At 35.8% G+C, this 16,170-nt stretch overlaps 1 protein-coding gene across 7 annotated transcripts in view; it reads left to right on the top strand.

The window, feature by feature from the left end:
• LOC140499473 (uncharacterized) overlaps positions 1-16,170 on the top strand; it is a 56,493-nt gene that overhangs the window by 1,257 nt on the left and 39,066 nt on the right. For 6 of the 7 annotated variants that reach the window (XM_072600988.1, XM_072600970.1, XM_072600939.1 and 3 more), the window contains exons 2-7: positions 5,150-5,263; positions 7,130-7,259; positions 9,700-9,793; positions 11,798-11,948; positions 12,121-12,280; positions 13,845-13,970. In XM_072600988.1, coding sequence (XP_072457089.1) covers positions 5,155-5,263; positions 7,130-7,259; positions 9,700-9,793; positions 11,798-11,948; positions 12,121-12,280; positions 13,845-13,970 — 770 coding nt within the window. In that variant the 5' untranslated portion in view covers positions 5,150-5,154. Of the gene's footprint in view, positions 1-4,189; positions 4,374-5,149; positions 5,264-7,129; positions 7,260-9,699; positions 9,794-11,797; positions 11,949-12,120; positions 12,281-13,844; positions 13,971-16,170 lie in introns of those variants that run through there. The other variant, XM_072600962.1, reaches the window with a different exon arrangement.

A 16,170-nucleotide genomic window follows, 5' to 3' on the forward strand; every position in this document is an offset into this window, starting at 1 on the left:
TGTATCGGTGAATTTAATTGTGAAATGGAGGAAGAGGTACAGGGTGACATATCCTGTGTGTTGATGTGCTTTGCTTTGACTGCTTAATTTGGTATAAGGAGAGAGGTGGGCTAGTGAGGAGTGATAAAGATTCAGAAATAAATATAAAAGAAGCATCAGTGAAATGTTCAATGAACAGAAGAAAAAAATTCGGAAAGATACAAACAGGGCAGTTTTGTTATTTGTTTAATATACTTAAAAATACAAAGTCATAGGTTTATATAGAACCCTGGTTCTTTGTGTTGGGAGTTGCCTGTTTGTTACATGTAGGACGATTTTTTAAAATTTAATAAAAGACATAATAAACTATAACTTGAGGCAATAGCAGTTAATTGACAGTTTTTTTAAAGGATAAAAGGAAACCTGGGCATTTCTGTAAGTAGTAGAGAAGCCAGTGACCAGAAAAGATTGAAACTGAGAGGAGTTTGATTAATATGGCACTAAGTAAGTAAATTAATTTAGTTACTGTTTTCATTTTCATTACATTGGCTTAACATGAGCAGTTAATGTTTCTCCAATTATTGAGGTTTGTCCATCTCTGAAAATAAGTATTGGTAGCTGTATTTAAATGCTTCTTGGTGAGCAGGCTCCCAAATATTTTTATACGTTCTGCAATTAGTTTTAAATGTAATTTCTCTTTCTGCCTCTTCCCATGAGGGTTAATTGGTATTATATAGAAGTGCTGATGATTTATACGTGTTTATTTTATATTCTGCAAGTTTGTTGAAGTTATTGTTTCAAATAAGTTTTAGTTGACTATAGGGTAAGAATGCTATCACATGATCTGCAAAAAAGTGATAATTTTGTTTCTTCTTTACTTATGCTTTTTCCTTCACTTTCTTTTTCTTATCTTGGTGCTATACCTAGCATTTCTAGTTCTTCTGTGTAAGCTACAAGTGATGAGAACAAACATCCTTAATATACTCTGCAGAAAGAATTCTGGTTTATCCTCATAATATATATAATGCTAACTCTTGGTTTTAGATGTAAATTTGATCTTACCCAAAAGGCTAACTTCGTATTTCCTCAGAATCTTCTGCAAATATTAATATTGTCATTATGTTTGTCATTTTTTAAATTAATACAATTAATTATATTTGTCATTTTCCTAATATTGAACCAACTCCATATATAAAATAGTGTCATTTTTGTAGTATTGTAGCCTCTGCCAATTTTTTATTTAACATTTTTACCTCAGTGTTCATTAGGGATATTGGTCAATAGTTTTATTTTTCTCTTTTGATTCTCCCTGAGTTAGGTATCAAGACCACATCTGTACCCTATCTCCCCAACTCCCAGTCCACCCTAGATACCCTGCTGCTTCTATTTTGCCCTCTGGGGAATGCCTCCTCCTTTCTTCCGTGAGTTAAGTGCCTGGCTTAGTCTTTCCTCCTCAGCTCCCATCCTCATTCTGGGGGACTTCAGCATACATACATATGGTTCCTCAGATATGCTTATTTCGCAGTTCTTCAGTATACTCAATTCTCATGACCTTTTCTTCCACTCCAGGTTAGTTAACATGGAGAGGTAGTCCTGTCCTTGAACTTGCCATCACCATAAGTGTTCCATTTCAGTGTCTACAAACTCCAGAATTCTTTTATGTGATCATAATTTTTCATCATTCCCTCTTTTCCTTTGTCTTATGACAGCTAACCTTGTTCTTCATGTTCACCATTTTTCCGTCCCTTCAGTTCCTTCCTAGTTTTCTGTATTATATCAAAGGCATCACCATACTTCTAGTCACCCAGGTTCTACTTTCAGTGTCATCCTTGATTCTTCACCCTCAGACACTTCCACATATCCAGTCAGTTGCCACATCTTGTTATTTCTATCTCTATAACATCTCTTGTATGTCCCCTTCTCTCCATGCAAAAGGCTTTTAACTGTCCCTTCTGCTGATTGTTGCTCCCTCCAGGGTTACCTTTGTATGTGTCGGTATCTGTATATGTTGTCTTCTCCAACAGGAGAGGAACTGTTTTGTTTTTCTTTGTATTTCTAGCACCTAGCACACAGTAGGTGCTTAATAAATGCTTGTTACTTAGTCTAGCATCAAAGGGCATTGGTTCAAATCTGCCACTTAGCGCTATCATTTTAATTGTGGATAGGTCAGTTTCTTTCTCTGAGTCTCAGTTTCTTACTTTGTGAATGAGGATAGTAGCCCTCTGAGAAGGGGAAAGGGGAGAGGTGTAAGGATATAATCAAGCAAGAGTTAGCATCTAGTCAGCATGGGAACTGAAGAAGAGGTAGGAATTGAGAATAATTCCAAGTCTGCAAACCTAGGTGACTGGAAGGATGTTGGCAACCTCAACAGAAATAGCAAAAGTTTGAAGAAGGCAAGATAGTGAGGGGTTTATTTTGGATACATGAATTTGAGGTGCCGAAAGGAACATGCAAATGTATATGTCCAGCAGTCAATTGAATAGATAGGGTCTGTTCTGCAGAAGAGAAATGGGGGCTGAATACCTAGATATGTGATCCCTGTATTATCAAGATGATAATTGATTCCCAAGGAACTGATAAGTTGACCAAGAAAAAAATAAGAGGGCCTGGGGCCCAGAGCCTTGGGTTGAGTACCTGTGGTTAAAGGAGGGATAATACTGGCTTGCTCACTGTTCCCTAAAAACAACTCCATGTCCTGATATCATTTTCACTGGCTCTTCCCAATGCTTGGGATTCACTCCCTCCTCTTTGGCTGTCTCCTTGCTTTCTTCCATTCCCAATTAAAATCTCACTTTCAAGAAACCTTTCCCAATTTCCTCTAATGCTGCTGCCTTCCTTCTGTGATTGTCTCTGATTTATCCTTTTCAGATATCTTCTTGTACATAGTGATTTGCATGTTGTCACCCCATTTAGACTGTAACCTTCTTATAAGTAGGAATTGGGTTTTTTCTTTGTTGTGCCTTTCTTTGAATCCCCAGTGCTTACTTTAGCACAGTGGCTGGCACACAGTAGGCACCTAATAAATGCTTGTTGACTTGAGGGTCATGAATTGACTGGCAGAAGAAACTGAAAGACCATTAACCCTAATATGAGGAAAATGAGAAGAGACAATTTCATTTGTGTTTAAACAACTCCCAAATTTGTATCACCACCCATTCCCTCTTCAGAGAGCCATTCCTGTATTTCTAGCACTTGTTAAATACCTAGATCTCCACCTGGATGTGTTACTGCTACTCACAGTCAATATGTCCAGAAGTGAATTCCACATTGTTGGCTCTTCTGTTAAGTCTTATTCCCCTAACATCTCTGTTTGTGCTGATGGCACTTCGCTTTCTGGTCACCGTGGGCTTGAAAGCTCAGTCATCTTTGACTCTTCCCAAATCCTGTCAATTCTGCTTTCATATTATCCTTTACTTCTTTCTCCTTCTGTGAATACAGCAACTACACTAACTTAGGCTCTAATTGTTTTTTAAATAGACTCCAATATGAGTCATTCTAATAAGTTAGTCTTCTATATAAAAATTTTCAGTAGTTCCTCATTGCCTGCCAAATCAAGTAAAATCTGATTTTAGAACTTAATCTACCTTTCCAGCCTCTGCTTCTGCTATTTTTTTTCAAGTTCCAACCAAATTGGATTATTTTTTATCCTTCCTTTCTCCCTCGCTCCTCCATTTTCTTCATCCCCATCCATTTCTTTGACTTTGCTTATATTGTCCCTTGTCTTTAAATTGGACTCATTCTTCCCCCAGTCCTTCCCCCACCCCCCAAAAAAATCTTGAATGATTGCTCTCCTTCCCTTCTCTCAGGGGCTAGTCCAAGTGCTTCACTAATTAGAAACCATTAAGGTATTTCTTCCTTTACACTTGAGCAAACTGACTCTTCTCTGGACATGTTCCACAGTTTCCACCTCTGTGCCTTTGTTTGTATTCTTCACAGTACTAAAATACCTACTTTTCTTTCTCTTCTAATCTTTCATCTTTATCTGTTAGTATCCTTTTCACCACCAGTGAAACCACCTTCCTAATCAGACCTCATAATATTATATATTCTTTCTGTATATTTATATTTTGTGTTATAAAGCTGTGACCTCTCCTGTAGTGAACTTAGCACAAGGTACTTGAGGACAGCAACCAAATCTTATTGTTGAATGCCTTGCACACTCTATTGTACATAGTAAGCACTTAATAAATGTCTGTTTTAATGACTAGACATTACATATAGCTTCCTTAGGTAATTCTTAAGAGAAAAACACACTCTCACATGGCCTGTTTTCTTCTGGAGGTAGGTGTAGGTTGTCATCTGTTTCCTTCCTGCTTGCCCTAGGGGTCTTGGCCAATAGGAAGTGATTTTCTGAATGGAGATTGAAGCTGTCTTTGAGGACTGAGTCTCAAAAGGTGAAAATGAAAACTTAGAATCATTTTTTTCCCCTTTTCCCTAAAATAGTAAAAGCTGCTCATGAAGATGTTCACAGAAAAGTACTAGTTCTGAACAAGTGATATTTAAAGAGCCTTTGTTTTCTAAACTTAGTTTATGATTCTTTATTTGCCTTTCCATTGGCATTAATGACTAGTTTTATACCTATCAATTTAAAAATATGTTTAATCCTCTCCAAATGGTATTCTGTGCTAGGGGATGGTGGAAGATTCAAAGATCTTAAAAACACAGTCTCTTAGCCTTTCAAAGCTTACAGTCTAGAGATGGGGGAGGGATAGAAGGAAGATGTGTGTGTGTGTGTGTGTGTGTGTGTGTGTGTGTGTGTGTGTGTGTGTGTGTGTGTATACACAGATATATGAGAAAAACAGAGTGAGAAAGCTGGAAGAATGAGTACAGAGGAAAGATATGAACACAGTGCTATAGGGAGATCCCAGGAAAGAAGGAAGGAAGGCGCATTTGGGTGGGAAAGGGTCAAGGCAGGTTTTCTGGAGGAGGTGGCATTTAAAGCTAGGCCCTTGGAAAATTAAACATACAGAAATGGAGGAAATGCTTTCCAGGTGTTGTGCATGGTATCAGCAAAAGGCAGAGAGTTTGGAAAGCTTGTGATGTGTGCAGGAGACAATAAGTAGCCTCCTTTTGAGAGCCTAACACCTTCTGTGTTGGGAGAGTTGTTCTTTGAGTCTCCATTCTTTCTTTTGATCCAAACCTTAATCAGATGCGCTTATTTTGGAATTAGACACCATGGGACCTGAGAGAGAAGACAGTGAAGGGAGCGTGATTCTGATTAGTGACGATGAGACAGACACTGAAGCCACCCTGGGGAATTCTGTTGTGTTGATTGAATCTTCGGGTATGTACTGTATTTTTTTTAAGTTTCTTTCAGATTTCAATGTACACTGATAACACATGCAGCCCCCAAACCAGCCTTGTCTTCTGTTTTCTCTTCCTTTCCAATTCCTTTCCCCTGTATCAGTTTATTTTAAACAGTGAGAAGTAAAAGACCTGAGTTCAAATCCCAGCACTACTATTTACACCCTGTGTGACCTTGGATAAAATGTTAACAAATCTGGGCCTGGATCTCTTCATCTAACCCTCCATGTAGGTTTATACTCAGGAGGGTCTTTGGCTGGATATACTTGCGGACTTCATACCATGAAATTACTCATCAGTCTTCCTGTGGTTTAAATAATTTGTGAAGTCCTCAATCGACAGTAGCAATTGCATCTTCTCCACTAAGTATGATTTGGTGTGGAGTAGGAAGAAAAAATAAATAGTTGTAATACCAGTCTAAACTCAGACCACATACAGACTAGTTGGGCATAACACAAAAAAACACAGAAAGATCCTTTTATTAGCAACTTACCTAGAAGTACAGATTAATAAGTATTATGGATCAGTTTCCACATCCAGTAGTTCATCTGTCTCAAGTCTTTTCTAGCTTTTACACTAGGATCCTTAAACAAGGAGCAGTAAACCATCATGGACGAGAATTTCCTGTGGGGATGGAATTACTGAAGGGGAGCAGAAGGTTATTAATTGATACGGAAAAAGTAGAGGAAGAATACAGATGATGATGATGATAGAGAAGCTAATATATGTAAAGCATTCTACAAACCTCAAAGTCCTATGTAAATGCTAACTGTGATTTTTATGGCATATTCTAAGCAGAAACAGGAATAAGCTAGTTTGTTTTGTTTGGGGGAAGAAAAGCACTAGAAAACCAGCATGACTAAGACTAGAAATCTCTGTACGGAAGGAAAAATGGAATCAGGTTGATGGAAGATCTTGAATCTCAGACTGAGAATTTGGAACTATCATAGGGAAATGTTATAGAATCAGCAAAGTGACATAGTGAAAACTGATACTTCAGGAAGACTATTCTGGGAGCCGTTCCTATGTAGGAAGTATTGACACAGTGTAAACTGAAGGGGGAAAGACCAACAAGAATATAAATTATTGCAGTATTCCAGGTGTGAGTTATTTAAAACTGATACCTGTGGAATTGGGGTAAGAAGCAGACCTTTTTATTGACAGGTCTTGATTTTTTTAGATTAGATGAAAAAGGGGTTCAAAAAATGACCTCAAAGAGAGAATGAACCTAGAATAGAAGAATATGAATCAAAGAATTTTACTGTTGATCATTAGAGATTATCTAGTCAAACCTCATTTTGCAGATAAGGAAACAAGTTTTGTGAAGTGCCTTACTCAGTTACATAGCTTAGCTAACTGGTATAATGGACTCAAAAGTCCCAGGCCAGTACTCTGTTTTGTACTATGTTGACTTGGGGTTTTGGTTGTGATGGGGAAGTAGCAAAAAATAAAAAAGCACTATAGAGAGATCACTTTATATTGAATTGACTGCAAAATATTACTCTATATCTCTTGTTAACCACCCCATGAGAATCCTGCTTCTGTAAACCATCAAGCTATAACCAAAGCAACTGTTTAACCTAAGGGCAGGGATAAATTATTAAAGTGATGATAATTATTACAGATTCTGAGAGTAGAACTCAAGTTTCTATCATTTATTTAGTTTTATGTGTTTGGGATATTTTTCCTTACCCCATATTTGAAATATTTCTCTAGATCTAGATTAGTGGAGTTTTTTTTATCAATTTAAAGGAAAAAATAGGATTTTATCCTTTCCTTCTAATTAAAAAAAATAAATTTTACTTTATCTCTCTCTTCCCTCCCCCACCTTTTTTTTTTCTTTCAGAAAACTCTGATCTAGAGCAGAAGAAATCTGAAGAGATCGTGGATGAGGAATCTGAACTAGTAGTTACTTTCTGTAAACAAGGGATGGTGATGCCACATGCAAGACATGACTGTATGACACACCCCTTTGAGTATGTTTTTTTCCCCGTGACAGCAATACATAAGGGAAAATACTTTCATTCTGACCAATTTTATGAAAACCTTGTCTTCAAGTTAACTAAGACATCCTATAAAGTATCAAGGTCTACTTGCATTTGCTTGTACACATGTTAGTGGACCATTTCAATATGAAATGCCCCACTTAACTGACTAAAACTTATGTTTTAGAGTTTATTTCAACTGGCATTCTCAAACGAACTGTTCAAATCACATCAAACAGTAAAATCTAACTGAATTTACCTTTCCTTTCTGGATAAACATTACTTTTGGGATATGAATCAAAACATTTTAACTTATGGAGAATAATAATTCAAGTGTGTTTAACTTGAAGCTACCCATTTTTTTTACAATTTTTTTGTGTCTTTTTTTTTTTAACTATTATTATCTAACTTTCTAAATGAAAAAAGTGAAGCTTCTACTAATTGGATTTATCCTATTATATTTATACTATTTTATCCAATTATCCAATTCTGCTAATTGATTTTATCCTATTACATTTAATTCAAGGATCTATTCAAATTCATTTGTTGTATCACATATATTTTGAAATGAGTGAGCCATCAGCTTTGTCCTAGGAATCTTTTTGTTATATAGAAATTGTCATGATGAGATTTGTCTGCATAAATTCAAAACTTTTTTAAAAGCTACACCTCTCAAATGAGATCTCAAGAAAACCAGTTTCCGAACTGGAAGAGACCTCAGTAGCCTTCTACAACATGCCAGATAAGTGATCTAGCCTTTGCTGGGAGACCCACAATGATGGGGAACATAATATTTCCCAAGGCAGCCAAGGGATGGTTCTAATTCCTAGGAGGTTTTTCCTGATATCATGCCTAAAATTGTCTCTTTGCAACTTCCACCCGTTGTTCCTTGTTCTGTTTCCCGAAATTGAGTATAACAAGTCTAATCCCTCTGTCACATGACAGCTTTTAAAGTGCTTGAAGGTGGCTACCATATAACTACCCCCTCTTTTCTTCCTTTCCAGTCTTCTCCTCTCTAGACAGCAAACAACTTACATACTGCATGAACTCAAGGGCCATCACCATTCTGGTTGGCTGCCCCTGATTATTCTCCAGCCTGTTGGTGGCTTTTACAAACTTTGTTGTCTGGAATTGAACACAGTACTCCAGAGGAGGTCTGGCCATGAAAGAGTGTAGAACATGTCTGTGTCCCAGATACTGTATTAAGCTCTGAGAATATTGCTCCTTACTCCTGGAAGCTCTGCCTCTCAAAGAAATAAAACATCGTGTCAACATTTTTATCTGTCATATCATACTCTTGGCTCATTTTGAACTTGTAGCCCACTAAAAACCTTGAATTTTTTTCAGACAAACTAACTATTCCTTGTCTTGTACTTGTGAAGTTTTTTTTTTTTCTAACCTAGGTGTAAGGCTTGGTGCTTATCCCTATTCAATTTCATCTTATTAGATTCAACCTAATGTGCTAGGCTATCAAGATCTTTTGTGGATCACTATCTCTTTCCCAGATTTGAATTCTCACAAATGTGAAAAAGGAGGTTTCTTTGACCCAAGTCATTGGTGAAAATGTTAAATGCGGTGAGGCAGAGGGTCAAGCACAGATCCCTATGATACTCCATCAGAAAATATTAATGCCTGCTCTTTGAGTCCAGCCTTTCAACTCTTCCATAATCCACCTAATTATTCTCATCCACATCTTAAACATGAGGTGTTTTATCAGATATTTTGCTAAAATTGAGTTAAACTGTTGACAGCATTCCACTGACCTCCTAATTTTGTAATCCTGTCAAAAAAGAAATAAGGTTAATCTGTATGATCTATTCTTTCTTGAGGCTGTTCTGTCTCCCTGCATCATTGCTTCCATTTCTGGATGTTAATCATCTTTTTATGTTCCATAATTTTTCCAGGAATCCAAGGCAAGCTCACTCAACCATAGTTTGTACATTATGTTTATTCTTTGCTCTCTTTTGGAAACAGGCCAGTTGCTCTTCTCCAGTCCTGCAGAACCTTGCTGTTACTTATGATCTTTCACAAATCACTGATGGTCACTTAGCATTCATATCTGCCAATTCTTTCAAGAACTCAAGATTGCAATTGACCTGGGCCTAAGTGACCTGAATTTATCAAGTACAACTTAGGTGTTCCATTACTGTCTTATTACTTATTTCTTTTGAAAGGAAAAAAAATATGTAATTATCCATTGGAAAAAAGCTACATATAATTATTTTTTTACATTTTGGTTCAAGTGAAAATGTTGATGTTTTATCATTATTCTCTTCACTTTCACTAACATTCTGTTAATAAACATAATTATAGACCATGGTTAGGTTTTATATTTGCCAAATTTGGGATGAGTGGGAGATTATAACATTCAAACCAATATGGTATATTTCCTTAACTTTTGTCACTAACTCTGATTTTGTATTGATTTCAGACGAACAGAGAGTGAGACATGTATTCCTGTTAAGCAAAATTCAGATATGTGTGGTCAGTGCTACTGCTATGTTTGTGATAAACTTGCATCAGAGGTAAGGTGAGATTGAGTCAAATCAAGATTGAGGTGCTGAAAAAATAGATAATTTTATGATTTTAGGACTGTTATACCTAGTGTATTTTATGTTATTAAACTTTTAAACTAGTATATTGGGGAAATTTGCTGATATATTTCGTAAAAGCTCTTATGTAAGTCCTCTATAAGGCTGTCTACCTACGTAAATCAAAATGGACTACTGAAGTTTTCCTTAGGATTTAAACAATTACCTATTTAATTATTTGCATACTTTTAATAATTTAGTAAACAATTTGTCCAAAAGCATATAAAATTTCTGAAATTTGGAAATCTTTGAAAAAATAGTTCAGAATTAGCATTAAATTATTTATGAAGGAGATTTAAAATATCTGCTGATAACATGATTCACTTTCCCTTTCCTCGAATTATTGCTAAACTTAATTTGTGTTTTTGAGTTTATCAGAGACTTAAAGTTGGAGTGTAATCTGTAAATATAAAGTGTTCCTATATTTATGGAAATATTACATAAATCTATTTTTAAAAAGGTGTTTCCCTGTACTGTTTTTCTATATTTTATGTGGGTTTCATTAACATAAGCTTTAGCATATGTAAATGAGGATCTAGATTTTTTTTTTTATGGAGTAATCTTAGTTAACTTTTTTGCTTGACTTTGAGTCAGTGTGTACATTTATGCCTTTCACATCACAGCTTCCCCATCACAATTTTGATGTATCACAGGTCAGTGTAAGAAATTAAATACGAGTTTGGGGGCTGTTTTGTAGAAGCCACAGACAACACATGGAAGGTCAGCAGATGACACAGAAAAAGTTTAGAAACTCAAAAATGCATAAAATATATGTATAATATTGTATATCAACCCAAATTTTACAATAAGGTACTGTACACACCCCATAAAAGAAGGAAAAAAAAATCAGGCTTCTTCTCTGGTACAAAGAGAGGGCCAAAATATTTTACATGGATTTTCCACATCACAAGGACATTGCACTTCTAACCCCCATGATGTGGAAGAGATAATTATGCATCTTTTATTTTTAAAAATGTATCTTAATTGGCTAAATCAAACAGGCCACAATCATGTTAGAACTTTCTGTGGGCCAGTTAATGCCTCTTTTTCATAACTAAACTCTACCTGTTTTTTCATGAGTGTATCTTATAACATCCGTTCCCCCCTGCTGCCTTGATGAATTTGTTTTGATCATTCAGTTTGATGAATTGAATTTGATTTCAGGGATGACCTTTAAAATAGTGACTTTTTTTTTAAAAAGTACATCATAATGAAAGGAATTCGTTTGAAAATAGAGACCTGTTTCCAGTGATCTTAGAATATTCCTCAGACCAAAACAGCATGGAATCTGGAACATGATAAACCTTAGATTGAGGTTCAACTTCTGGCTTATGTAATGAAAGTGAAGGCAAAATCTGTCAACATACTTTACAGTCACATTGTTAAAGAAATTTTAAAATATTTACATATATACTCCAGTTAATAAAACTTCTATGAAAGTTCTAGATATACAGGGAAAAGCTGGATTTTTTTGATTTCTTGAAGAGCGAAGTTTTCCAAACTATACAGTGCTTCAGCACACTTGAAAAATGTTCTTCCTTTGAAACCCTCTTCTGTCAGTTAATATTGTTGGAAATGATTGGCTGGCAAATGGAAGCACTTGCCTGGATCCCTGTGTCAGGAATGCTACAACCTCATCACCCCCAAAGTGCTAATAGTTCTAGGATATTCACCTATTCCTGGCCAGAGAGTATAAATGGATCAGTGCACTTCCATTATTTTACTGGAAAAACTACTCAGTACACTTGTCCTGTTAATGATGGAGCAAGTGTCCATCATTTTTTTATACCCAAAAGCATGTTATTATCTTTTGAAACTAAGGTATACCTTACCTATAACACCTTGTAAGAAACAGTTGGTCATCTGTCAAGACACTGTGTCTTATAACAAGAGATTTCTTGTTTTTGAAAGTTGATGACTGTTTTGTTTTTTTTTAAGTGTCAGTATTGGATGACTTCTGCCTCTTGTCATTGCAATGCCCATAACAAGAGTAGATTCTGGAAGGATCAGCGAAATTTTACTTTGACTGGCGTTCTTGTCATTTTTAACCTGGAACCCACAGAGATAGACACAGATCTCCGTCATGGGGGTAAGCAGTGGATATTTTTATGTTACTTTAAAGTCATACCAGTTTGTTCCTCTGTTATCTCACTTAAAATAATTTTCTATGACTTCTTCTTTCTTTTGTTCTCCTAAATAAAAGTCATTTTTTCCCCTCTGCCCTTCTCCCTTTCCCTCCATCCCCATCCATTTTATTTTAGGAGAACTTCTGTTTAAATTTCTTCGAGAACTTTCTATACAATATAACAACTATCTTTCTGGAGAGATTGTTCTGAGTCTTCAGGACTGTGTGTGTCCCTCAAAACAGACACCGGGTCAGTGCAGTGTCTGCAGCCAGTTTCAAAACGAGGTTATATATAGGTGAGTAAAGTATTAGCGATAGTACTGTAGTAAAATTTGAGGACCAAATCTGTCTCTTGTTAGCAGTGTATACTTATTTTAATGATCCAGTGGTACCCGAAGTAAAGATTGTGCAAAAACTTTTTTTCTTGTTATAATCTTGAATGACACTTTGTATCCTAAGAATATTATGTATTCCTTTCAGAGTTTTCCTTGGTGCAGTATTTTGTAGAATTCTAGAAACTTTTAAGAAAATGTAAAGAATATTGGTATCCACATATTACCATTGATATAAATAATATCTTTCTGTGACATTTCACAACTGGCTAGAGTATTTTAATGCCCACCTGAAATAAATAAGAAAATAAAGTATCAATAGCAGTTATCTTGTTAAGAGCATAAGATTTTTTAAAGTATATATTAATATTAGGGCAAGTCAGAATAGCTTTCCTGCTAATTTTGTTCACAATCCAACAAAACCCTTTATTAACCTAGCACTGTAAGCACAATCTGGTTGATGCCTTATTGAATTGTATTCTCTGGGAATTTTTACTATCTGCTTTTCAAAATTGTTTAAATTTAGAGTTAATTAGCTACTTTAGTGGTAAAAGTCTAGCCAGGAGAATATGTAGATCATCCCAGTTTGGGGGGTTTTTTTTTCAGCAGTTGAATTCCAGGAGAGAGTCTAGATATGATTTTTGGTACCTAGCAATTAAGAATCCAATTCCATTTTGATGAATGATGATAGAGGAAAAGCATCATATAGTTTTTACCAGTTAAAATAGGACAGGCTTATTCAGGAAAATAGGTACTAGCCCTCTTAAAGTGAGGTAATTTTAGCATTTTGATCACTTTTGATTTACTACCCAGCCTGCTAATTTTCAATTTTGTAGGAGAAATTGAGAGAAGAAAATACCTACTAACTTCATTGTCCAGATTTTATTAGCACTAATTCTCTGTCATTTTAAAAGCGTTGTCTCTTTAATCCTCAAAACCTTACAAGGTAGGTAGTACTGGTGTCGATCCCATCTAGAATGAGATTGATCTAGGATTATATAGCTAATGAGTAGCAGTACTGAGAATGGGACTTGGCTCTTCTGCCTTCTAGTCCAGTTAACATTTTCACCTGCTATTTCTTATGCCTTTATAAACTCTGGGTTGAAATATATGTTTAATGTAGGATACCTCCTAAAACATGAGCTAGCAAAGAGGACAAGAACTCGACTATTCATCACGATAAATTTTTGAAGACTACGCTAGTTCTCTATCTCCTGTACTGTCTACCAACTAGTTTCCAAGGGAAGTGGAAGTTACTGACTTTAATTTTTAAAGGCCTAATATGACATGAAATTTTTTCTCCTTAATTGAGTTAAGTTTGTATACCTATTCATATGGATTATAAATTTACACATAAGTGAACCAAACTGACCCAGCATCTGTGGCTCTCCTTGATCTTGAGGTTTAATTTGACCTATTTAATGACTATTGCCAAGGATCCTGAAGATAGACTCTTCTGTCATCTTATAAAGGAAGTAATTTAAATATAAAAATGCAATCAATTAAGCATATTCCTTTTTTTCCTTAGGTATTCAGATGTTTTCAATTTGGTATCTTCATTTATAAACAAAGCAGAGAAAGAGAAGCCCAAAAGTGCTGCTGTCATGTTGTTGGGAGTGGCCAGAGAAATAGCACTTCACAAGGACCCTGCTCAGTATGTATCTAATTTTGCATGTTGGGACCCCTTCACTAGAACAGAGTATAACTGACTGTCACCCCCTAAAATTTATGCTACCTAAACTCGAACTAGTCTTTTTATTCTACCATTTTTGACTCTGTCTCATTCCGCGTGTTGTTTCAAACCTTTTCTTTTCTTCCTCCAAACTACAGCTTTCCTTCCCTCTCACTACTCTGCTGAAAGAGCTGAGGGCATCTAAAACCCTTAGTTTGTTCCTCAGAATTTCTCAAAATAATCCATTCTTCTTTGTTTCCTCTTGGTCACAAAAGAAGCAGTATATCTATTCCTGATTATTGATATTAATTAATCTTTGTTCCTGTGCCCTTAATCACATTCTTTCTTTCCAGGACCTTCTTCCATTAGCGATTTTCTTTTTGCATCTTCAGTCTCACCCTCTCCATTAGTTCTTCCCATTTATGTCTGTGTACATGCTTAGCTCTCCACAATCCTAAGAAAGCTTTGACCCTTCTTCTCTTCCCAAGTACTTTCATTTTCCCTTGATTGCTAAACTTGAAAAAGCTGTCTATATCTGATGCCTCTACTTCCAAACTCCTCACTATTTCCTCAACCTCTTTTTACCATTCTACTGAAACTACTCTTTCACAAATTGATGACATCTGCATTGCCAAATTATCTCTGTACGTTTGATTCTGTTGACCATTCTAAATGTTCATTCTTTTATTCAACTTTTAAAAATTTTGATTTTCGTTCATTATATCACATTTTATTCTTACTGGTTCATTTCTTAATATGTCCCTTCCCTACCCATGAGCCATTCCTGCCTTAAGTTGAGACAGTCATCAAAACAACAAATCAGGACCTGGTTTTGTAGTGTTTGCTGATTTCCAAAGGTAAATGCTCTCTCTAAAAATAATGACAGTTCTGCACTCATGAGCTGTTAGAAGCTGGCGTCAGCATACCCCTGCTTTTGTAACTGTTTACTCTCCATCTTTGTGTCTATTGTATTCCTGGTGCTGCTACTTGACTTTGTGTAAGTTTATATGATAGTTCTGTGTGGTCACCCCATTCATTATTTCTTATGTCATAGAAATACTTCATTTCATTCATGTACCCACAGTTACTTTAGCCATCCCCTTAATTGACAGGCATCTACTTTGTTTCCATGTTTTGGCTACCATAAAAAATGCTGCTGTTTTGGTGATTATGGTACTTTTCTATCTGTGACCTTGGGGGGATGAGGAGCAATATGCCTTTAATTTCTTTCATTGCTCTCATATATGTTCTTAGAACTATATAAAATAGTTGTGAGGAGAGAAGATCTTTACCTTAGTGTAAAAGTTTCTAGTGTTTCTCCATTTGAAATAATGATAGCTTTGGGTTTTATGTATATCCCTTTTCTCATAAATAGTGATCCTTCTAGGGGGTGCTAGGGCACAGTGATTGAGTCAGGAGGACCTGAGTTCAAATCTGGCCTCAGACACATACTAGCTGTGTGACCCTGGGCAAGTGACTTACCCCTGATTGCCTTACTCTCCTCTTCCCCCCAGTAAAGATCATTCTGCATCTGTGCTTTTAAGGGTTTTTTGGTTTTTTAGCATAAACAAGTTCTATATGGATTGTCTTTAATGTGACTAACAAGATCTTTCTCTTCAAAGGCTACCTTTTGTTTTTGTTGGTCATTTCTATAGGGTTTTTTTTTTTGTTTTATATTTATCTTTCTTCTCTGGTTGTCAAGATTTCTTCTTTTGTGTTTATTTTTGAGTTTATTTTAGCCAGTCAGTAAGGATTCATTCCGTGCCTACTACGTGTCAGCCACTGCAGATTAAAAAGCAAAAGTGAAACAATTCTGCTCCCAAGGAATTTACGTGATAATGGGGATGATAATCTGCAGATTAGGTACTGTGGCATGAAAATTAACTGGGACAGAGTAATTATACGTGATGACTTACACAATAAACCTTACAAATGTTTACATTTTTGATAAAAATTTAGTGTCCTTTTGCAGCATTTGCTTGTTTTACATGATTTGTGATTGAGTTCATAAGACTTTGACACATTCTATAATTCATCATCAAACTAGAATTATGTCATTTAAGCCTACCTTTGACAGAGAGTCCATTTTTCCAGGTCTAGCCTTAATTAAAGCCTATAGATTTTCAGTTGGGTTTAAGTCAGGTGAGTTCCCAGGACAGTATAGTGTGCTTATCCCCATCTC

Source organism: Notamacropus eugenii, chromosome 1 (assembly GCF_028372415.1).
Source record: "Notamacropus eugenii isolate mMacEug1 chromosome 1, mMacEug1.pri_v2, whole genome shotgun sequence".
Taxonomy (NCBI): domain Eukaryota; kingdom Metazoa; phylum Chordata; class Mammalia; order Diprotodontia; family Macropodidae; genus Notamacropus; species Notamacropus eugenii.